Raw genomic sequence first — 25,161 nt, forward strand, 5'->3', positions numbered from 1 at the left:
ACTCACCATAACAACATTTTCTTTTTTTAAGATAGCTTGTTAAATCTCTATAAATGTGGCCGCATCCTTGTTCTGTGTCCAGTTTCTTCACCCATCAGAGATGCTTACCAGCCCCTGGATGGTCTGGTTGTCCAGCTGTCAAACATTTCCTTCACATCTGCAGCCACGTTCAGCCTCTTTCTAACCGTCTTGCTTTCATTTATATATTTTACCTCTGAAATTACTCTGGTTCACAAGCAGCCATAACCATTTATTTCATAAAGAACATGAGCAAAGGTCTGTCCCCTCGAAATGAAAGACGGTGAAGTGCCAGCAGACACTGTGTACAGGTTGACCAATGTAGGGATTTGGACATGGGGCGCCATTGGTGCAGAGGACAAAGTGTTGCCGTAAAGCAGACTATTCATTCGCTGGTGCACAGCTCGTTCAGTGGCGAACTGCCACGCCAGTGAAGCAGTCTAGGGACAATGTTACCAGCCAGAAAAGTTTTATGTTTTACCAGTGAGCCCTGCAGCATGGGTTTGGTTGTAGGACCACGGGCAAGACTAAGCGAGGTCATGATGTCCGGTAACTTGTCACCATTCATGACCCTATCACCATCTCCAGTGAACAGAGAGGGAAGGAACATGCTGGACAAACTGGGAAAATATTCTTATAAAACACCAGTGCTCAGGGATCGGCTATCAGATAGAAGGCAAATAACTTGCCACCGTGGAAGAGGAGGCATGGTGAGGATTTGATCTGCAATCTACTCAGACTGAGCAGATATACGACCAAGGCACCCTCCAATGGCAACCTGAGATGGGGCAGAGTAGAAAAGAGCAGTGAACTCCAAAAAGCAGCAGGGACTTCAAGCCCTGGAGTTACCGTGCAATCCCAAATGTCGGAACACTCTCTTGAAGCATCTCAGACCTCTCTTACTGTTACATCTTAATGTGCAGAATTGCCACTCTGAATGTAGAGTTTCCTGAAGTCCCTTAGTCTCTGAGTGAACTCTCCTCCCACACCAACAATAACCTGGTGGCCATGTAATCCCACCGGTGTAAGAACGCGCTGGAGCATCGGAAAGGGACTGACCTGAGTCCAATGATCTGTCCTATGCATTTACCCAGGGAAATGAATATTGCTGTGGTGATGGTCACAAGGCCTCGTAACTTCTTTGGAGAACATTCCATAAGGTACATACAATGAATATTCATACCATTCCCTTCAGATAGAAAGGAAATAATGTTAGTCAGACCCATTATTGGCGAGCTGAAGGAACTTAAGATGTAAATTACATAAAGTGCTGGAAGAACTCGTCAGGTCAGGCAGCATCTGTGGAGAGAAATGAACAGTCAACATTTCGGACGGAGACCCTTCAACAGGGTTCTATCAATAGATGATGCCTGACCTGCTGAGTTCCTCCTGCAGTTTGTGTGCGTTTCTCTGGACTTCCAGCACCTGCAGAGTCTCTTGTGCTTAAGATGCAAGTCTCCATCAGCTCAACCGGCAAGATCTAGTGGTGCTGAAATTCTGATTATTTGACACGGCAGGTTATCCTGAACGGGGAATGTGGGACTCGTCAAGTGGAAGAAAGACCTAAGCACAAGAAGATAGCGACATCAAGGAGAAAGTGACCCTGGACAAGAAGAATGCCAGAACAGGAAAGGAGTGACCCTGGACAAGGAAGAAAGCACTGTCACAAGATCAAAGGAGAGTAGATTGTTTGACATGAGAAACAAAAGGAAACAAAAGAAAGAAGAACAGGAAGATGTGTGCAAGGCAGTATCCATGGAGAAAGAAAGAGAATTAAAGGTTTGGGTCAGTGACTTGGATCATTGGGTTTCCCCGTCCACAAAGGAACTCTCTCTGGGAAAGAAGGGAAGTAGTCTCAGGTGAGAAAGGAACTGACCTTTGGAACATTGTTCTATAATTTATGCTTCTCGTCAATGCCTCGAAGGCAATAGTTGCAATAACTGAGAGGAATTAGGGCACATTTACAGAACACAGAACTTTACCACACAGTACAGTCCCTTCAGCCCACGTTGTTGAGCTAACTTGCTAAACTACTCAAAGATCAATCTAACCTGCCAACTTAACTCTCCATGTAACCTTTCACAGAAGGATTTAGTTCTTAGCAGAGGCACTTTCACAGGACCGAACAGCCAGAGGAGGGGAAATTAAATCAGAGGAAAGGGACAAGGTTTTTGTCAGAAGTGAGATGTTAATCTTGTGTGAGAGGGAGGGAAGGTTTCAATGTCACTAGAAGTGGGAGGAATTTAAGGTAAGTAATGGAAGGTTCAATGGCCTGGTCATAGAAGAAGATGGTTTAATACCATGGAAGGGGCAGTTTATTGTTACATGAGGAACGGTTTAATGTCATGGGAGGGGAGAAGGTTGAGTCTTTTCTTCAGAATGGAGATTTTCAGACTTTTGCCGCCCACCTTTTGATACAGAGAGTTCAGTGTAAGAATATGTAATGAGCAGCATAGGTTTACAGATTTTTATGTCAGGGCTCATCAGTATTAGCTTGGTCAGGTGTGGCAGCAGGGTTAGATACATTAGGAGCACTTAAGGAACTCTTGGATGGGCACACGGATGATGGAGAAATGGGGGGCTATGTAAGAGGGAAGCGTTAGATTGATCTTAGAATGGCTTCAAAGGTCAGCACAACATCTTGTGGGCCAAAGGCCCTGTATTGTGCTGTAGTGTTCTATGTTCTTCTAACAGTTTTTTTCCTTCCTCGTTAATATCAGTCCACATTTCCTCCAGTTACTCACGGTCCATTGTTAAAATCTAAACATAGCAAAGAGCTGAGCTCGGAACCTACTCATGGAAAACAGGATCGGAGTTGCAATGGAGTTTAAATATGAAGCACATACAATTGCATTAGAAACATCATTACTTACAATCTTCCCACAAGGTTAAAGAGATATCTCTGGTACCTGCATTTACTCCATACAGGAATCTCGCCACAAGGATCATCTCAAAGGACTTTGCCATCCTGCTGAAACCCACTATTACAGCTCCCACTATTGCCACAACATTGTTGAATATCAGACTGTTCTTCCTGCAATGCAATGCATTTGATTTGAAAAGATCACGCAGCAGACCAAACACATCACAATCCTCTCACATTGACCACCGCTCGCAAAGCACATCACCGCAGCGGCAGATGTTAGTAAATGGGTAAACCTACCTCAGGAAAGTAGGTATAAGTGCAGAAGAGAAAGTGAGGATAATACATTGTTGATAAATAACCCCTACCCCCAAGCAGGAGGAGCAGACAGTGGAAATAACTGTTGAGGAGCTGATTAGTAACAGCAGAGGCCTAAGTACGGTAGTAAGAGAGCGTGAAGACATCAGTTCTGGAGCAAAGAACCCACTCATAATATCTGGCCCAGAGCAAAGATCCTACATCTGACCCAGAGCAAGGACCCCACGCATGGATAGGACCCCACCCATAACATCCGATCCATTGAAAAGGACCCCACCCATAACACTTGATCCATTTCAAAGACATCACCCATAACATCCGACCCATTGCAAAGGACCCCACCCATAACATCCGACCCATTGCGAAGACATCACCCATAACATGCGACCCATTGCAAAGCACCCCACCCATAACATCCGACCCATTGAAAAGGACCCCACCCATAACATCCAACCCATTGCAAAGGACCCCACCCATAACATCCGACCCATTGCAAAGACATCACCCATAACATCCGACCCATTGCAAAGACCCCACCCATAACATCCGACCCATTGCGAAGACATCACCCATAACATCCGACCCATTGCAAAGACCCCACCCATAACATCCGACCCATTGCAAAGACATCACCCATAACATCCGACCCATTGCAAAGACATCACTCATAACATCTGATCCATTGCAAAGACATCACCCATAACATCCAACTCATTGCAGACCCCACCCATAACATCCGACCCATTGCAAAGAAATCACCCATAACATCCGACCCATTGCAAAGACCCCACCCATAACATCCGACCCATTGCAAAGACATCACCCATAACATCCAACCCATTGCAAAGACCCACCCATAACATCCGACCCATTGCGAAGACATCACCCATAACATCCGACCCATTGCAAAGACCCCACCCATAACATCCGACCCATTGCGAAGACATCACCCATAACATCCGACCCATTGCAAAGACCCCACCCATAACATCCGACCCATTGCGAAGACATCACCCATAACATCCGACCCATTGCAAAGGACCCCACCCATAACATCCGACCCATTGCGAAGACATCACCCATAACATGCGACCCATTGCAAAGCACCCCACCCATAACATGCAACCCATTGCAAAGGCATCACCCATAATATCCGGGTGATGCCTTTGCAATGGGTCGCATGTTATGGGTGGGGTGCTTTGACCCATTGCAAAAGACCCCACCCATAACATCCGACCCATTGAAAAGGACCCCACCCATAACATCCAACCCATTGCAAAGGACCCCACCCATAACATCCGACCCAGAGCAAGGACCCCACCCATAACATCCGACCCATTGCAAAGACCCCACCCATAACATCCGACCCATTGCGAAGACATCACCCATAACATCCGACCCATTGCAAAGGACCCCACCCATAACATCCGACCCATTGCGAAGACATCACCCATAACATGCGACCCATTGCAAAGCACCCCACCCATAACATGCGACCCATTGCAAAGGCATCACCCATAATATCCGGGTGATGCCTTTGCAATGGGTCGCATGTTATGGGTGGGGTGCTTTGACCCATTGCAAAAGACCCCACCCATAACATCCGACCCATTGAAAAGGACCCCACCCATAACATCCAACCCATTGCAAAGGACCCCACCCATAACATCCGACCCAGAGCAAGGACCCCACCCATAACATCCGACCCATTGCAAAGACCCCACCCATAACATCCGACCCATTGCAAAGAAATCACACATAACATCCGACCCATTGCAAAGACCCCACCCATAACATCCGACCCATTGCAAAGACATCACCCATAACATCCAACCCATTGCAAAGACCCACCCATAACATCCGACCCATTGCAAAGACATCACCCATAACATCCGACCCATTGCAAAGACCCCACCCATAACATCCGACCCATTGCAAAGACATCACCCATAACATCCGACCCATTGCAAAGACCCCACCCATAACATCCGACCCATTGCGAAGACATCACCCATAACATCCGACCCATTGCAAAGACATCACCCATAACATCCGACCCATTGCAAAGACATCACTCATAACATCTGATCCATTGCAAAGACATCACCCATAACATCCAACTCATTGCAGACCCCACCCATAACATCCGACCCATTGCAAAGACATCACTCATAACACCTGACCCATTGCAAAGACATCACTCATAACATCCGACCCATTGCAAAGACATCACCCTCTATAGTCGACCCAGTAAAAGGACATCACCCATTATAGCCGACCCATTGCAAGAACCTGCACTGCATCCTACTCAGAGAAAAGGTTCTGACCACACAATCATGCCCAGGGCAAGAACACTCAGATCTAGAGGAAGGAGTGCGCCCACACTAATACACCTACACCAGGACTCTATCCATGTAATGGAGGTCTTGTCCCGAGTATGATCGAATGAATGGGTGCCCTGTGCTTTTTGCAATGCGTATATACTGTACAGCCCATGCTCTGGGTCTGATTGTATGGATGGTGACTTTTCTCCGCTTACGTTTCTTGACTTGGGTGTAATGGTACGGAGAGAGATCCTGTTGTGTGTGACCCTGTGGACAAAGCCCTTGGTTTAGGCAAAAGGAATTAGAAACAGGTTTAATATCATCGGCATATCTCGTGAAATTTGTTGTTATGCTGCAACAGTACATTGCAATACATAATAGTAAAAATGTAAATTACAGTAAGAAGTAAATATATATTAAAAAGTTAAATAAATAGCGCAAAAAGAGAAAGAAAAGTAGTGAGGTGGTGTTCATGCGTTACATGTCCATTTGGAAATCTCATTGCAGAGGGGAGGAAGCCGTTCCTAAATTGTTGAGTGTGGTTCCTCAGGCTCCTGTACCTCCTCCCCGATGAGAAAAGAGCACGTCCTGGGTGATGTGGGGTCCTTAATGATGGATGTCACCTTTTTGAGGCATCGCTCCTTGAAGATGTCCTGTTGTGTCATCGTCAAATTTATAGATAGCATTCGAGCTGTGCCTAGCCGCACAGTCATGGATGTAGAGAGAGTAGAGCAGTGGGCCACACACATACCCCTGTGGTTTGCCAGTGTTGATTGTCAGCGAGGTTCCAATCTGCACAGACTGTGGTCTTCCGGTTAGGAAGTCGAGGATCCAGTTGTAGAGGGAAGTATGGGGGCCCAAGTTTTGGAGTTTTATGATCAAACCTGTAGGAATGTTTGTGTTAAACAATGAGCTGTAGTCAATAAACAGCAGCCTGATGTAAGTATCAGTGCTGTCCGGGTGATCCAAGACCGCATGAAGAGCCAGTGAGATCACGCCTGCTCTAGACCTATTGAGACAATAGGCAAGTTGCATTGGTCCAGTTCCCTGCTTAGGCAGGAGTTAATTCTAGCCATAACAAAGCACTTCATCACCATAGATGTGAGTGCCACTGGGTGATTAGTCACTGAGGCAGCTCACTCCAATCTTCTTGGGCACTGGAATTACTTCTGCCCTCTTGAAGCAGGTGGGAACTTCTGACTGTAGCAATCAGAGATTGAAGTACCCTTGAACACACCCCCCAGTTTGTTGGCGGGGGTTACCAGGTACTCCATTGGGGCCTGTCACCTCGGAAAGGTGCACCCTCCTGAAAGACATTCTGAAGTTGGCCTCCGAGACAGAGATCACAGGGTCTCTGATGCTGTAGGGATACCCATAGCTGTAGCTTCATTCTCCCTTTCAAAACGAGCATAAATGGCATTGCGCTTATCTGGGAGTGAAACATCACAGCCATTCATGATGTTAGGTTTTGCTTTGTAGGAAGTACTAATTGCCTGCAAACCCTGACATGCATCCAATTCTGCCTCTAAGCTCAATCAGAATTGTTCTTTTTCTCTTGAACTAGACCGCCCGTAAGTCATACGTGCTGCATCACCAGACTTGAATGCCACAGATCGAGCGCTCAGCAGACTACGAATCTCTAGGTTCATCCATGGCTTTTGATTCGGGTGTGCAGAGTATGCTCTTTTAGACACACAGGTTTTGAAGAAGTCAGTGACAATTGTAGCATATTCAATCAAACTGGAAGATGTATCCCGAATATAGTCCGGTCCAGGTCCACCAACTCAAAGCAGACCTGGAAGTGCTTCCCTGCCTCCCTTGTCCGTACCTTCTTGGTCCTCTCTACTGGTGCTGTGGCCTTCAGTCTCTGCCTATACTCAGGGAGTAGAAGATAAAGATCTCTTTTAAAGCTTAACTTTATTTGTCATGGGGACATTGCAACATCAAAACATACAGTTTGTATCATTTGTGTCAAATCAAACCCGAGAGGATTGTACTGGGCAGCCTGCAAGTGTTGTCATGCTTCCAGGGCCAATGTAACATGTCCACAATCACTAGCCATAACACATATATCTTTGCAATATAGGAAGAAACCAGAGCCCTAGAGAAAACCCATCAGGATAACGTACAAACTCCTTACACTCATACCATGGAGTGAGCTTCTATCCACTCCCACACCACTCCACTCCTCCATCCACTCCACACCCCTCCACTCCTCCGTCCACTCCACACCCCTCCACTCCTCCGTCCACTCCCTCACCCCTCCATCCTCTCCCTCACCCCTCCACTCCTCTATCCACTCCTCACCACTCCACTCCTCCATCCACTCCCTCACCCCTCCACTCCTCCATCCACTCCCTCACCCCTCCACTCCTCCATCCACTCCCTCACCTCTCCACTCCTCCACCCCTCCACTCCTCCATCCTCTCCCTCACTCCTCTACTCCTCCAACCACTCTCTCACCCCTCCATCCTCTCCTTCACCCCTCCACTCCTCCATCCTCTCTCTCACCACCTCACTCTTCCATCCACTCCCTCACCCCTCCACTCCTCCATCCTCTCCCTCACCCCTCCACTCCTCCATCCAACACTCACTCCTCCACCTGATCTCCATTTTAATCCCACATTGCCTCCATGCAACCCTTCACCCTCTGCATTGACCATCCATCCACTCCCTCATCCAGATGTAAACATTCAAGGAAGTCAACGATCATCTCAGGCTGGAGAATGGAAACCCGTGTGAGATGGCATTGGCATCTGAAATATTTCCAGTGCGCCTCTGGAATGGGAAATTCACAATTTTAGTCCAATGTTTCTGCACAAAATCAGGCGAGCACAGACAAGGGTGGCAAGTTCTGAGTGAGTCTGCTCTTACCTTCCGTATCTTGCTGCCAGATGCCCGGCAATGAATGCTCCAAAAATAGCTCCGATTGGATACATTGATACAATGACCGACCAGATTGTTAATATTAGCTGCTCTTCCATCACAGTGCCATATCGTTCCAACCAGGTCTCATTGATAAAGTACTTAATGTACTGGAATTAGAAAGAATTGAGCTGAGATGAATATTGCACTTGTACAGTGAAATGTGTCATTTCCATTTAGCAACCATTACACCCAAGAGCCACCACACTTTCAGCACCAACACAGCATGCCTACAATACTTGACAGGATAACACAGAACACAGCAAAACAGAGCCTACCAAGCAGCAAACGCAACAATAGCAAAACGAGCCCCGTTCCTCCTTCCCACTCACCCAGCCACCCACACACAAACACAGCCCTCCAACCCCAGGGCAAGCCGAATCTAGCCTTCCACCTCCAATGGACTCTCAGATTCGCAGACATTGGGCTTGGACTTCTCCAGCAGATTCACAGACTCAGGGCTCCGGCCATCGGACCTCATCTTCAGAACTTCCGATCAATCTTTGGGTTTCGATCTTTGTTATCGATCCCAGGCTCACCAGTGAGGATCCTGAACGAGGACACCAAACTCTAGACTTACCAACCACTGGGCCTTCAACTCTGGTCTCACCAACTCACATAACACACATTAGTGCTGAGGGCGAGAGTCCCTCTCTATTTTTAATACTTCCACCTTACTGCAAGCAATTGTTTTCTTGAATATCCAATCATCTACAAGGCAAAATGGAAAGCTCCACTTGCCTGGATGAGTGTTTCTCCTACAAGATGTCCAGTACCATCCATGAGGAAATATCCCACTTGATTGGTACATTATCCATCATCCTAGACATTCACTCCCTTCACCATGACGACATGAGAAAAAAAGATGACTGTGTTCAGCAGGATTGTATTTCTTCAGTCCTGCTAAAGGGTCCCAGCCCAAAATGTCAACTGTACTCTTTTCCATAGATACTGCCTGGCCTGCTGAGTTCCTCCAGCATTTTGTGTGCATTGCTGAACCAACTACCTACCTGTTGAAGCACAGCAAGGCATTTGAATTGAAGAAAAGCATTGCAAGAAATGGTCGAGTTTTAAAAAAGACAGAAAATGGAGACATTCGTGGGTTCATTAACAATGAATACCAGCTGACAATAATCATAAATAAAAGAAAGCAGAAATGGCCATCTATATCAGAAAGATAGAAGCATTCGATTGCATACAAGATAACTGGAATATGTATAATGAGTGAATTGAACAGTATTTCACAGCAAATGGAATAGCCAATAAGAAGCCAATGCCAGTTTTGTTGAGTGCGATCGATGGAAGAGCAGACAGTTTGCTTAAAAGTTTGATTGTTTCAAACAGACAGACAAAAATAAATGGTCTGAACACAGGGAAGAGAAAAAGGTAAAAAGTTAAGTTGCAGTTTTAAAATTGAAATAAGATTTACTGATATTGTGAACATAATGTAAGAACATTTGGAACCAAAACCATTGTTGATTGTAGTACACTTTAGGTTTCATAAGCAGAATCAAAAGGAAGAGGGAGCCCATTTTGTTGTACTTGGCTTAATTTAAGAGATTGTCTGAGCATTGTTAATTCAACAATGGGGTTAATGATGCACTGAGGGATCTTTTAGTCTGAAATCTTACAGGAAAGCATTCAAAAACAGCTTCTAACTGAGGCACAACTCACATTTAAAAGAGCAAATGGAATAGCTGTATCAATGGTAACAGCAGACAGAGATGCAATTGAATTGCAGTCAAGAATAAAAATGAATGTGAACAAAATTGCAATGTCTAAACAGAAATCAGCCTAGCCAAACAACTTGTGTTACTGTTGTGGCAGAGGCTCACATACACCAAATCAATGCAGATTTAAAGGTAACACTTGCAGAAAATGCAACAAAGTAGGACACATACAAAGAGCATGTCTGGCAGACAAAAATAAATGGACTGCACAGGGAAGAGAAAAAGATAAAAATTCAAGGTGCAGTTTTAAAAAAGAGCGTGTTGTTGATGAAAAATCTGATAAAGATGGGAGTGGCACAGGACAGACTAGAGTTGAGACTTACAATGTGAAAATTAACTACAGACAAGCAATATGATTTCATGAGAAGTGAACAGCCAATTCATTAAAATGGACACTGGCTTGGCTGTTCCAGTCTTTCCATAAAATGAGTTTGAAACACATTTCAAAAGGTATTGAAGATATCTAATTAAGAACTGCAGGAGAAGAGATAACTCCAGTGGGAACGACAATCATAACAGTGAAGTAAAACAACCAACACACCACATAGAACTTGTAAAAACAGGAGGGCCAGCATTGTGGGAGCATGAGTGGCTGAGACAACTGCAACTTGATTGGAGTCCCATCTCCCACTGTTATGCCACATATCCTTTAATAGAGTCAACTGAAAGTGAATTAAGAAAGGTACTGGATGGATGATAACACTGCACTGTTCAGGGATGGTAATTGGGAAATTCAAACATATCAAGGGTCAAATAGTGTTAAATGAAAATGCCACACCCAGGTCTTGCAAAGCCTGTCCAGTTCCTTATACTATCCTTGATAAAGTAGTTAGTGAGCTAGATCTCGAGGAAGTTGAAGGAATTCTTTCCAAGGTTGAGTGGAGCTCATGGGCAATGCTGGTGGTCCCAGCAGCCAAGAAGAATGGGTTTGTCAGTATCTATGGTGATCTTAAGGTCACCATCAACCTAGTACTGAAGGCAGATCAATACCCTCTGCCCAGGATAAAGGATATCTTTGCAAACCTTTCTGGAGGAAAACACTTTAGCAAGGTGGACTTAGCTGAGGCTTACCTACTGATGGAGATGGAAGAAGGGTCCACAGTGTTTCTGATCATAAACTGTCACAAAGGGCTTACTTGTGGAGTAGAATTTGCACCTGCACTCTGACTATGGACCAGGTGATGCAAGGCTGTTCAGGTACTGTGCTACCTGAATCACGTTGTTGTTACTAGTCAGGATGACAAGGAAAATCTCCGACATTTCAAGAGAGTGTTAAAAAGATAAGAAAATTATGCGCTCAGAGCACGAGGCAGCAAGTGTGAATTTATTAAACCAAGCATCACTTCCTGGGGTCACACCATTGATGCACAAGCATTACGCAAGTGTACTGAGAAAATTTAAGCAGTGGTGGATGACCTAAGGGGAAAGAATACGTCATAGTTGCAGTTGTTGTTTGGATTTGTCAATCACTATAACAAGTTCCTGCCAAACCTGGCTTCTGTGTTCCACTCCTTGAACTCTTTATTACAGATTAGGAAAAAAATGGCAATGGACAAAGCAGTGTGAGGTGTCTTTCCAAAAGGTGTAAGAAATGGTGACGTCAGACACTGTACTCACACATTATGATCCACATCGTCCAGTGAAGCTTGCCATGAACTGTTTGGGATCCTAACACTTCCAGAAGAAAGGTACCCAGAGCTGCCAGAACCACTTCTTGCAGTCCAGAGTCAACTCCTACAACCATCATGGAGGCCCCAGAAACTGAGAATGTTTCACATCCACGTCTCTCCTGCCAAGCAAAGTGACCCTCAGCCCACCCCCCACCACCCGTCAGGAAAGACATTATCCACAAGAGTAAGAAAGCCTTCACAGTGATTAAATCTTTAGGCCTGAATGGGACAACTTAAAATTACTATGCAGAAGATGTCTATATAATAGTTGTATTATATAGTATATTGTATACACAGTATATATTTATATAAGTTAAGATGCATTCTATATTGAGTTGGAGTTTACAGTTAAGCAGGGAGGACTGTTGTGTATTTCACCTGGAGTATTGTGTGCAGTTTTGGTCTCCAGGGTTAAGGAAGGGCATCCTGGCTGTGGAGGAGGTGCAGCGTAGGTTCACTAGGTTAATTCCTGGGATGTCCGGACTGTCTTACGTAGAGAGGTTAGAGAGACTGGGCTTGTACACGCTGGAGTTAAGGAGATTGAGGGGGGATCTGATTGAGACATATAAGATTATTAAGGGATTGTACAAGATAGGGCAGGAAATATATTCCAGATGCTGGGAGAGTCCAGTACCAGAGGGCATGGTTTAAGAATAAGGGGTAGGTCATTTAGGACAGAGTTGAGGAGGAACTTCTTCTCCCAGAGAGTTGTGGAGGTGTGGAACGCGCTGCCTCAGAAGGCAGTGGAGGCCAATTCTCTGGATGCTTTCAAGAAGGAGCTAGATAGGTATCTTATGGATAGGGGAATCAAGGGTTATGGGGACAAGGCAAGAACCGGGTATTGATAGTAGATGATCAGCTATGATCTCAGAATGGCGGTGCAGGCTCGAAGGGCCGAATGGTCTACTTCTGCACCTATTGTCTATTGTCTAATATGTTAGTAATATAGTAAATATATTGTTTAATTAAGGATCCTTTACGTAAATATTTCCTTAGGAGTTACAGTATCTGTAACAATATGTGAATGGCATGATTCATTATGCTGTCATGCCATACATGTGTGCCTTGCTTAAAAAAAATCAAACTTGGCATGTTATCTCCATGCTACCTTTTACTTTCAATTAGTTTTTATGCCTTAGAGTTTCAAAACATAACAAAGAGCCTGTGAGACAACAAGGACAGTCTTGATTTATGCTGCCATGACATATGCTTACAAAGAAACTACAGGATGACAGAACTAGCTATGCTTCAAGTTACTGAAAATCTACTTGAGCATATACAAATATATAGCACAAGCTAGCATAAAGAAAGAAAAACTACAAGAAAAATAACAATATAGACTCCACTCCAGCATTCCTCTATGACAGCCCAGGCTAGTTCATTGACACCTCCTAGATCTGTCTCTCTCCCCTAACACCAAGAGTGCCAGGAGCACGTTACAGGTATATTCTATAATTTCTCCTCTGGCTCACAGGTCACCCTGACTTGTCAATACAGTATATAGTCATTCCTTCTGTTGTGTATTTAATATTTCAGTAAAATTTGAGAAATCTTCCATATACTGTAATTCATTGCGGATTTTATGTAAAAGTATGTGAATTGCATACCATGTGATATGCACACGTCTCGCTTAAAGTGAATTCGAAATTAGACTCTCATTTCTAACTCCCATATCTTCCATTCAATCAGTTTAACATTCTGAAGCTACAAAGCATAACACTGGCGAGGAGGTATTTTTAAAGCACACCCGAGACGACTACCGACCTATTGAACTGCAGCGAGACGCTCGAACTAAAAAATAATACAGCGCAGCACGTGCAGAGATGGTTGAGTTAAAAATAAAAGCAGCCCAGCATGTGTTCTTCAGAAGGGAAGAAACGATTGAGTTTAAAAAAACAGAAGAATTCACGGGTTCATAAACAATGAGTACCAGGTGATAATAATCATTAAAAATGCAGATATAGCCGGCTACGTCAGAAAGATTGGCTCATGTAATTCCACAAGAGATAACAGGCTGTTATCTGGGTATATTGAGATAATGATCCCTGGTATGATTAGTATAAAGAAAGGATTATGAATTAAATAGCATCACTTCACATTCCCTCCAAATCAGTCAGCATCCTGACTTAGACACAGTCACTGTTCTTTCATCACTGCCAGAAATTCCCCTTTTTAACATTGTCAAGAGAAAATCATCATCACAACTAGAGCAGTGGGTTCAGTGGTAGGGCTTTTAATTGTACAACAAAATGAGAATTTGACCAAATTACCAACCTCTCCAAACTCTGCCCTCATGTCAGGAACAAGCCATTTATCCTGCAGGATCCCAAAGGGTTGAATGGCCTCCCCTTGTCCTCCTGTGCCTTAACACCTCCAACGTATTAAGATAAATGGAGGGAAATTTTAAATAAATATCACAGCACTGAAACTTCTGATTAATTGTGCCCTGACATTCCTGGAATTTTGCAGAGATTTTTGCACACTTGCAACATTGAAATAACACGGACCTGCCACTCCATGCAAGCAGTTGTCTTTAAAGCCTAGGGACTGGCAAAGGAGATGTGATTCTTTTTGTGATTTTTATAAATGACTTGGATGAGGAAATGGGAGGATGGGTTAGTAAGTTTGCAGATGACACAAAGGTTGGTGGAGTTGTGGATTGCACTGAAGGTTGTCATAGGTTGCAACGAAACATTGACAGGGTGCAGAGCTGGGCTGAGAAGTGGCAGATGGAGTTCAATCCAGGAAAGTGTGAAGTGGTTCACTTTGGAAGGTCAAATTTAAAGGCATAGTACAGGGTGAATGGCATGATTCTTAGCAATGTTGAACAGAGGGATCTTCGGGTCCACGTCCAAAGATGCTGTGCAATTTGATAGGCCTATAGTGTGTTGGCCTTTGTTAAGTCAGTGGATTGAGTTCAAGAGCCAAGAGGTAGTGTTGTGACTCTATACAGCCCGGTGTGTTCAATTCTTGTTGCCTCATAATAGGGATGCTGTGGAAGCATTAGAGGGGGTGCAGAGACAGTTCATCAGGATGTTGCCTGGATTGGAGGGCATGTCTTATGAGGAAAGATTGAGTGAGCTAGAACCTTTCTCTGTGGAGCAAAGGACGATGTGAGCTGACTTGATGGAAGTGTATGAGATGATAAGAAGCATAAATCAAGTGGCTATCCAGAGGCTTTCCCAGGGTGGAAATGAGAGGGCATCATTTTAAAGTGATTGGAAGAAAGTATAGGGGGGAGTGTTAGAGTGACGCTTCTTACACAAAGAGCGGTGAGTGCATAGAGGGGCCTTGATGGTAGAGGCAGATACTTTAGGGGTTTTTAAGAAACTATTAGACAGGTGCATGAATGATAGAAAATAAAGGGCTGTGTAGGAGGAAAGGGTTAGATTGAAGTTAGCGTAGGTTGAAAAGGTCATGGGCTGAACTGTGCTGTAACGTTTGATGTTCTATGCTCTAAGAGTGGACCAGGTCCTTAATAAACTGCATCTTACCAATGAGTCAATGCCATTGCATTGTCCCTTACTAATAAGCAATAATAAGGCAGGTCTACTCACAATTGATGGTGCGTTAATGAGGGACATATTGAGACCATGCTGAAATGTTCCTCCCATCCCTGTAGCAATGATCAGCAGCAGGAGAACCTTCAGATGGAACTATATGTGGAGAAAGTATCATTATTCATAAACGTAGCCATTGTAGGAATTAACATTCATACTTGCTGAAAGATACTGAGCTCATTTGATCTCATATTTCTATAATACCAACCGTGACCGATTTCTATTAGAGCATCTTCTATGATGCCATGGGTCTTTGGTCTTGCCCTTCTTTATATTTCTTGGCAACACATTTTAGATGCTGATCAGGATTTGTTTCCCAGCAAAGGCCCAGATTTAACTTACTGATGATGTTAAGTACCTGAGATCATTTTACCATCTCTTACACAAGCTCTCTGCTATATGAACATCTGGATCTTGAAAAATTCGCTTGGGAATAATAAAAGCAAGAGTCTCATTCGGATCCTTAAACCTACGCTGTGACTGATCAGTATCTCCATTCCATTTTTCTGCCTTAGTTCCTTATCCCTTGATGACCCTACTCTGGAAAACAAAACATCCTCTCAAGTCTGAAAGACCCCATGGGCACAGCATCCACAGCTTTTATTGGGAAGAGAATTACAAATTCCTGTGAAATTATATCTGGTGGAACTGCTTTCTGGTTTCATTTCAAAGACCATCTCTAATTTTAAGATTTGTCAGTTTTATATGAAGGTGATTATAGGTTATTCGTGTTTCACTTCTGGTTAATGTTCAGCCTGAGCAAGAAATGATTATCTAAGTTGCAAAGAGTGGTTCACCCCTCTATGTATAAGTCTTCAGAAACCCCTTCCCTTTGTCCTTTGATCCCTCTTTTGCCCATTAGAAATAAAAATGAGGAACATCATTGTTGGTATACAGAATATTACAGTTTTTATCATTATAATCCATGCTTCTAGTTAGGAGCGGGACAGGTTATTTGTGAGATAAAATCCTCAAATGCCATGATGAGACCACTCTCAGGTTGGAGGAGCTACACCTCATATTCCATCTGGGTAGTCTCTGACTTGTTGGCATGGACGTCGATTCCATTAATTTCTTCCCCACCCCTCCTTCAGCCCTGTACCTCTACCACTCTACCCTGGTGGTGGGGGAAGTTAATGTTTAGAGTGATTGATAAGGCACCAGTTGAGCATGATGTCCCATCCTGAGTGGTGTGGAGGTTCTCAGGAGTAGCTGAGGGTGCTTTCATCCAGGTAGCCGGAGTACAATCTATCACAGTCCACATTTTGGACATGAGGCACCAGGGAACAAATTACTCAGCCCCTGACCTGTTCTTGGAGTATCGTGTGATTTGGCCAGTTTACCTCCTGGTCATTGACAATGGCAATGGATTGAATGTTAAGGGTAGATGATTAAGATCAGTTCTGTCAGAGATGGTGCCTCTGGGCTATGCAGATTTAGAGAAGGTGCAGAGGAGATCTACCAGGATGCTGTCAAGACTGGAAAGCATGTCTTATGAGCATAAATTGAGTGGGCTAGGGATTTTCTTTCTGGAATAAAGTTGGTGACTTGATCCAGATGTACGAGATGATAATAGAAGCATAGATCAAATGGATGGTCAGAAACTTTTTTCCCAGGGCAAAAATAGCTAATATAAGGGGCATAATTTTAAGGTGATTAGAGGAAAGTATAGGGGGGATATCAGTGGTATGCTTTTTATACAAAGAGTGGCATGTGTGTGGAATGCCCTGTCAGGAGTGATGGCAGAGGCAGATACACTAGGGACATTTAAGAAATTCTAGGTGGTAGGCACATGAATATGGATGATAGAAAAATGGAGGGAAGGGTGGGGTAGGTTAAAAGGTCAGCACAGTATAATGGGCCAAAGGGCCTGTACTGTGCTGTAGTGCCATAAGGTGTAATTTAGCAGTCCAAGCCTAACCACTGTCTAGATGCATGAAAGCATGTTCTGCTTCATTTGCTGAGGAATTCAGAATGGAAATAAATATTATGCAATCTCCAGCTTTCTCCTGACCTTCTGATCATTGCAGAAGAGCTGAAATGGTTAATCGCAGGACACTGCCTTCTGGGTTGTGATAAATGATCTCTGACAACGCAGCCAACTGACTCCATGAAGAGTACAACTCCAGTCGCTGGAGTGGTTCTGCTGAGGCACCTTAGTGCCACACTTGTCAGATGGTATGTTGGCATCAAGAGCTGTTACTCCAGTCTCACCTCAGTAAGTCATCGCTTTGGTTGACACCTGGTCCACGACTGTGATAGTCAGCAGCCGAATGGTCTGTGTGAAAGTCCAGCAGGGCATCAGCGATCCAGCCAAGATGAGTAATGACCATTCAAGAGAACTGGTCATGGCAGTTTCTATCAGATTGCAGATGATTAAGAGAAGACTGATCGGGTGCTGGTGAACTTCACTAGATTTGTTCTGTTTTTGGACAACAGCGCATGTTTGGGCTATTTTCCATGTTGTGCAGTAGAACAGACTGGCTAGAAGCACGGTTGATTTTGGAGGACAGAATCATAAACTGAAGAACTTTCCAGTTAGTAAGTCCCAAAGTAGAACAGCATATAGCAGTGACAGACTGCAAGCAGAAACTGCTGGAGCCTTCATCCAATCTTCTGACCTGTATCTTGCATCTTCTGACTTGTATATACAAACCTCCAAAAAGTAGCCTAGATGTGGGATGTGAATTACCATGGGAGATAGAAAAGGCATGCAATAAAGACAATGTTATGATAGTCATGGGGGATTTCAGTATGCAGGTGAATTGGGAAATCAGCCGGATCCCAAGACAGGGAATTTGTAGAACGCATAAGAGATGTTTTTTTAAGAGCAGCTTATGGTTGAGAGCACTAGGGGAATGGCAATTCTGGAATGGATGATCTATAATGAACCAGCTTGGATTAAGGAGCTTCAGGAAAAGGAACTTTTAGGGGACAGTGATCATAGAATGACAGAATTCTCCTCCATTTTGGGAGGGAGAAAATAAAGTCAGGTGTATCTGTATCACAATGGAGTAAAGGGAATTGCAGAGGCATGGAGAGGAACAGGCCAAAGTTGACAGGAAGGGGACGCTATCAGGAATGATGGCAGAACAGCGGTGGCTGGAGTTTCTGGGAGCAACTCGGTGGATGCAGGATAGATGCATCTCAAAGATGAAGGAGTATTCTATAGGGAAGGTGGAGCAACCGTGACTGGCATGGGAAGTCAATATCAGCATAAAAGCAAAAGAGAGAGCATATAATATAGCAAAAGCTAGTGAGAAGTTTTAGAATTGAGAAGTTTTAAAAAAATAACAAAAGGCAACTTAAATGTCATGAGAGAAAAGATGAACTATGAAGTTAAGATAGCCAATAATATAAAAAGGATACCTAAAGTTTATTCAGATGTATAAAGAGTAAAAGAGAGGTTAGAGTAGATATCAGACTGCTGGAAAATGAAGCTGGACAGGTAGTAATAGTGGACAAAGAAATGGCAGATGAACATAATAAGTATTTTGCATCAGTTTTCACTGTGGAAGACACCAGCAGTATGCCAGAATTTCAAGAGTGACAGGGGGCAGAAGTGAGTGTTGCTACTAGTAGGGAGGAAGTGCTTGGGAAGCTGGGAGGTCTGAAGGTAGATAGGTCACCTGTACCAAATGGACTACCTTCAGGGTTCTGAAAGAGGTAGCTGAAGAGCTTGTGGAGTCATTGTTAATTGTCTTTCAAGAATCTCTAGATTCTGGAATGGTTCTGGAGGACTGGAAAATTGCAAATGTCACTCCACACTTTAAGAAGGGAGGGAGGCAAAAGGGAGGAAATTATAGGCAAGTTAGCCTAACTTCAGTGGTTGGGAAGTTGTTGGAGTCCATTAGTAAGGATGAGGTTTCAGGGTACTTGGAGGCACGTGATAAACTAAGCCAAAATCAAAATGATTTCCTTCAGGGAAAATCTTAACTGACAAATCTGTTGGAATTCTGTGAGTAAATATGCAGGATAGACAAAGGAGAGTCAGTAGATGTTGTTTACCTGGATTTTCAGACAAGGTGGTCACATATGATGCTGCTTATTGACAAGGTGTCGCATATGATGTGCTTAACAAGTTAAGGGCCCATAATATTACAAGAAAGATACTAGCATGGATAGAAAGATTGGCTGACTGGCAGGAGGCAAAGATTGGGAATGAAGGGAGCCTATTCTGGTTGGCTGTATGTGAGTAGTGGTGTTCTGCAGGGGTCGGTACTGGGACCATTTCTTCTCACTTTGTATCTCAATAATTTGGATGACAGAATTGTTACCAAGTTTCCGGACATTACAAAGATAGGTGGAGGGACAGGTAGTGTTGAGGAAGCAGGGAGTTTGCAGAAAGACTTAGACAGATTGAGAGAACGGGTAATGAAGTGGCAGATAGAATATTGTGTAAGGAAGTGTATGGTCATGCACTTTGGTAGAAGAAATATTTTCTCAATGGGGAAAAACATCAAAAATCAGAGGTGAAAAAGGACTTGGGAGTCCTCATGCAGGATCCCCTAAAGGTTAACCTGCAGTTGAGGTGGTGGTAAGGAAGGCAAATCCAATGCTAGAATTCATTTCGAGAATGTGAATGTGAATCTGAATCTAAATCTGAAGCTGAATCCGAATCTGAAGCTGAATTTGAATCCAAAGCTGAATCTGAAACTGAATTCAAAGCCGAATCTGAATCCAAAGCTGAATCTGAAACTGAATTCAAAGCCGAATCTGAATCCAAAGCAAAGCTGAATCCTAATCTGAAGCTCGATCTGAATCTGAATCCGAATCCGAATCTGAATCCAAACTGAACTGGTGCTGGGATTTCTTTTAAGGAATGCCATGGTTATTATAGTGGTTCACACCACGCGCAGAGCTCCACACCAGAAAAGTTTTCTCTGGACTTCCCCCTTAGGTAGCCAAGCAGCCCATGTGAAGAGATGATGGGCAATAAATGGCAACCTGAGCAATGCCACCCACAGACCAGGAATGAACATGTGAACTCAACATTAGCAAAATTCCATTGCACCTTCATAAAAAAACAGCTCAGCTCAGCCACACTTCCACAGTCAATGTTCTATCCTATGATGAAAGTTGCCTTCCTGATGATGCAATTAGCAGTGTTACTATTTTTTTTATCAACATACCAATCATGGTCAAAATGCAGGAATATTGTGAGGAATATGAAGAGAACATGTCAAAACACCAGGCAGTGTACAAAATACAGCTGAGATGTTCAGAAAGTGCCAAGAGGGTGCACACTATGTCAAATGCTATGCAAATGTCCAAACCACCAGTTGATTAAATGATAGAATCACAGAATTGTCAGCACAGAAGCAAACCCTACGAGCCTACCTCACCCATGACAACCATAATACCTATCAGGATCACCCCATTTGCACACACAGCTTTGATTGACATGTTTCAATATTTCATACTGACAATAAGCTAAACTGCAAGCACTTGACAGCCAGACTTTGGAAGCCCTGGAGCAAATTGTTAATGGGAAGACGGCAATGAAGAGAGAGTCTCCCTTCCTAAAGAGTGGCTTGTGGGTGGCTGGGAGAAGGCACGTGTGGTTTGGTATACAACGGTGGACTTTAACGGATTTGCTGAGCAGGGGGTGCATTTTAGACGGCGCACTCTGCAGACGCTGTGCGATGCTGGTGGAGGGAGGGAATGGTTGAGAGAGCTCCAGGCCTGCACTGCCCTTATCCTACAAGTGGAGAATATTCCGACATTTCCCTGCCTTGCGTCTCACAGATGGCGGAAAGGCTCTGAGGTGTAAAGAAGTGTCACTCACCACAGGATACCCAACCTCTGACCTGCTCTTGTCGCCACAGGATTAATGTGGCTGCACTGGTTGAGATTCTGGTCAGTGGTGACGCCAGGGTACTGAAGGTGGGTAACTCGGGGTCGACCTCCATTGTGTCATGGTTGGCTGTTGTCCGACATCAGGGTAGTTTGGATATTACTTGCTACTTCTCAGCACATGTCCAAAATCCCAATTCAGATAAGAGACTACAGATGTATCTCCTCTGGATCTTTCTCCATACACATATTCACCTTCCTTTGGACAATATGTGGTAAGTGCAGGAGCTAGATTAATGGCATTGCTTTTTTACCGATAGTCCCATTTTTCATGGATTCTCCATAAGAAATGCTTTAGTGTGGGACAAAAGGGAAAAACAAGTATAGGACAATGGGAAAGGTCAGAGGAGTGATTGTTAGATAGCCAGTACAGTACAAGTATAATGGGCCAAATTCCCTCTCAAATTGTAGTTACACACTCTACTAGGTACACCTGTGTATCTGCTTGTTAATGTAAATATCTAATCAGTCAAACATGTGGCAGCAAGTCAAAGCATATAAGAATGCAGACGTGGTCAAGAGGTTCAGTTCTTGTTCAGACAAAACATTAGACGGAGGAATAACTGTGATCTAAGTGATTGTGACTGTGGAATGATTGTTGGTGCCAGATGGGGTGGTCTGAGTATTGCAGAAACTGTTGACTTTCTGGGATTTTCATGCTCAAAAGTCTCTAGAGTTTACAGAGAATTGTGTGAATTACAAAAAAAATCCAGTGAGCAGCATTTCTGTGGGCTGATAGGAAGGCGACAGTAACTGAAATAACCACACATTACAACAGTGGTGTGCAGAAGAGTGTCTCTGAAACCACAACCTGTCAAACCTTGGAATGGACAGACTAAAGCAGCAGGGGACCACACCTGTACCTAATAAAGAGGCCACCAAGTGTGCTTCTGGGAATCCAGCTGCAATACAGATTGAATTTTCAATATTCTACACGCTCCAAGTTTAATTAGAAGAGATTAAAACTAGTGCATACTGTGCGTGAATAAGAAAGAAACAATCAGCTTCGAGAAATAACAATGGAACGCACAGGTGTGGAAAACATTGGAAGTGCTTTCTTTTCCCACGAAGTGACTTTTATGATATAGTGTATTTTATAACATAGTGTATTCAGTGTAGTTCTCTGAATTTATATCACACAGATACGATGAGAGATGAAGCCGAGGTCAGTGCATGAATAAGTAATCCCTGGGTAGGTGGGTGAGGGGGTGTCACCACATGCTGGTCCCTGCTCGTTCATCCCATTGCTACACGGGCAGGGAAAGACTGACATAAAACCAGTTAGCTATTTCAATTAATAATTCCTTTACAGGTGTTTTGGACTGTAAGGTGATTGCCTTTGATTTGGCAGATTTAATGTCCTAGTCCACTTTCATAAGTGACTATGGAATGATCAGCTGAATGGTGGGTGGATGGAAATGAACAAATCCTTTGTGCTGTTGTCCGTGGGAAGCGTGACCACCTAAGCAGTTAGCTTGTTTTCAATAACAAGAACAGATGGACTGGAAATTACATAAACACACTTTGCGAGTTAATACTTATGAGGAAGTGGTAAACAAAGTTGAATAGTAAAGGAACTAGTTAAGCGGAGCTTTTATTAAGATCACGATTCAACCTTATACTTTGAACATTCAGCTCTTGACACTTTGGAGTACAATCCAGTGATTTTAATTATGCTTCTCCCAACATTACCCTCTGTCTGTTTACTTGCACTCAGTAATCTGAACTCATTTCTTTTGGAGCGAGACTGATTTATGCCAATGAGCATGCCATAAAAGATTCAAAGTACTATAGGAGAAAAAGACATTTGAATTTACATGGTATTTATGTCACAAAGATATCCCAAAGTGTTACTGCCATTGTAAGAGGAGATGAAACAAATACAACAAACTTCCACAACAAACACATGAACCAATCACATCTTGCCAACATACACAAAATGCTGGAAGAACTCAAGTCAGGCAGCATCTATGGAAGGGAGTAATTAGTCAACCTTTCCAGCTGAGACCGTTCATCAGGATGACTCTGTTTAATTCCCTCCATAGGTGCTGCCTGACCTGCTGAGTTCCTCCAGTAATTTTTGTGTGATCTTTAGCATCTGCAGAATCTCTCTGTCTACGTTGTTCTGATGTTCTGTATTGATCAGACTCCAGGCTCTCTGGCCCTCTACCATCAAGCATTTATCTCCACAAAACCCATTTCCTATAGCACTTAGTCCATTAATTCCTTTGCTTTGGGATTGGGGGATTTAGGGTTTTTTTTTCCTTCAACAACTCAATATAAAAACATCCAATGGAACTGATGGGGATGTTTGGATGAATAGGAATCCGTGGCAGTTAAGGAGTTAAGGAAGTAAGATTTTGGATGAAGTTTTGTGTCGGCTAATGAGATGTGTATTTGGTTCATTTAGATATGTCTTAAATGTTGAGAGAGCAGCTGCCACTGCCACACTGAAGCTCGATACAATATTATTTTTACCATGGTTAATTAAAAATCACAAGAGACAAATGCAATTACATGTTGGTTTGAAAATGAAATACCCTGAATATGATGCGGAACTATTCCAAATAGAACAGTCAATGTATTAGGTTGTAAATTAATTTTCAAAGCTTTAAAAATTGTAGAAAATAAAGATTTCCAAAAAGATTTCAACGAGGGACATGACCAGAACATATGTGACAAAGTATCTACTTCATTTTTGCACCTATCACAGTAATTATCTTTACTAGGAAATATTTTGGATAGCCTTTCCTTTGTTAAATAATAGCGGTGAACAATTTTAAACTGAATTAAACAATGATTGGCACATATTGAAGAAGAACTAACCATTTTCAAAACTCGTGACCAGTCTTCATTAACAGAAGTCATATTAAGTTCTCTCTCCCAATCTTATTTAATCTTTAGTGAGAGGTTATCTTTCTGTAGTAAAAATAAATTATAAATTCTACCAATGGAACCTCTCACTAAGGGATTCATATTCAAAATAGTGTCCAACAAATCAGATTCTTGCATATATGGAAACGTAGAAATATATTTTTGTAAAATGTCTGACCTGTAAATATTGCAAGAAATATAATTGCATTCGTCACATTGTTGGCAAGAAGAGCTATTTTACTGAAGTGGAAAGATACCTCTGCTCCTACACTAACTCAATGGTTTTCATAGTCATAGTCATAGTCATACTTTATTGATCCCAGGGGGAAATTGGTTTTCGTTACAGTTGCACCATAAATAATAAATAGTAATAGAACCATAAATAGTTAAATAGTAATATATAAATTATGCCAGTAAATTATGAAATAAGTCCAGGACCAGCCTATTGGCACAGGGTGTCTGGCCCTCCAAGGGAGGAGTTGTAAAGTTTGATGGCCACAGGCAGGAATGACTTCCTATGACGCTCTGTGCTGCATCTCGATGGAATGAGTCTCTGGCTGAAAGTACTCCTGTGCCCACCCAGTACATTATGTAGTGGATGGGAGACACTGACCAAGATGGCATGCAACTTAGACAGCATCCTCTTTTCAGACACTGCCGTGAGAGAGTCCACTTCCATCCCCACAACATCACTGGCCTTACGAATGACTTTGTTGATTCTGTTGGTGTCTGCTACCCTCAGCCTGCTGCCCCAGCACACAACAGCAAACATGATAGCACTGGCCACCACAGGCTCGTAGAATATCCTCAGCATCGTCCAGCAGATGTTAAAGGACCTCAGTCTCCTCAGGAAATAGAGACGGCTCTGACCCTTCTTGTAGACAGCCTCAGTGTTCTTTGACCAGTCCAGTTTATTGTCAATACGTATCCCCAGGTATTTGTAATCCTCCACCATGTCCACACTGACCCCTGGATCAAAACAGGGGTCACCGGTACCTTAGCTCTCCTCAGGTCTACCACCAG

General features: G+C 43.4%; 1 protein-coding gene across 7 annotated transcripts in view; it reads right to left on the bottom strand.

Moving 5' to 3' along the window:
* The window catches only part of LOC134338511 (solute carrier family 2, facilitated glucose transporter member 11-like), an 82,067-nt gene that overhangs the window by 31,391 nt on the left and 25,515 nt on the right, over nucleotides 1–25,161 (bottom strand). For 4 of the 7 annotated variants that reach the window (XM_063034382.1, XM_063034381.1, XM_063034387.1 and 1 more), the window contains exons 2-5: nucleotides 15,406–15,504; nucleotides 8,398–8,558; nucleotides 2,928–3,052; nucleotides 1,078–1,207 (exon numbers count right to left, since the gene is read on the bottom strand). In XM_063034382.1, coding sequence (XP_062890452.1) covers nucleotides 1,078–1,207; nucleotides 2,928–3,052; nucleotides 8,398–8,558; nucleotides 15,406–15,462 — 473 coding nt within the window. In that variant the 5' untranslated portion in view covers nucleotides 15,463–15,504. Of the gene's footprint in view, nucleotides 1–1,077; nucleotides 1,208–2,927; nucleotides 3,053–8,170; nucleotides 8,313–8,397; nucleotides 8,559–15,405; nucleotides 15,505–25,161 lie in introns of those variants that run through there. The other 3 variants (XM_063034384.1, XM_063034385.1, XM_063034386.1) reach the window with 2 other exon arrangements.

This window comes from Mobula hypostoma, chromosome 27 (genome assembly GCF_963921235.1).
Source record: "Mobula hypostoma chromosome 27, sMobHyp1.1, whole genome shotgun sequence".
Classification (NCBI taxonomy): domain Eukaryota; kingdom Metazoa; phylum Chordata; class Chondrichthyes; order Myliobatiformes; family Myliobatidae; genus Mobula; species Mobula hypostoma.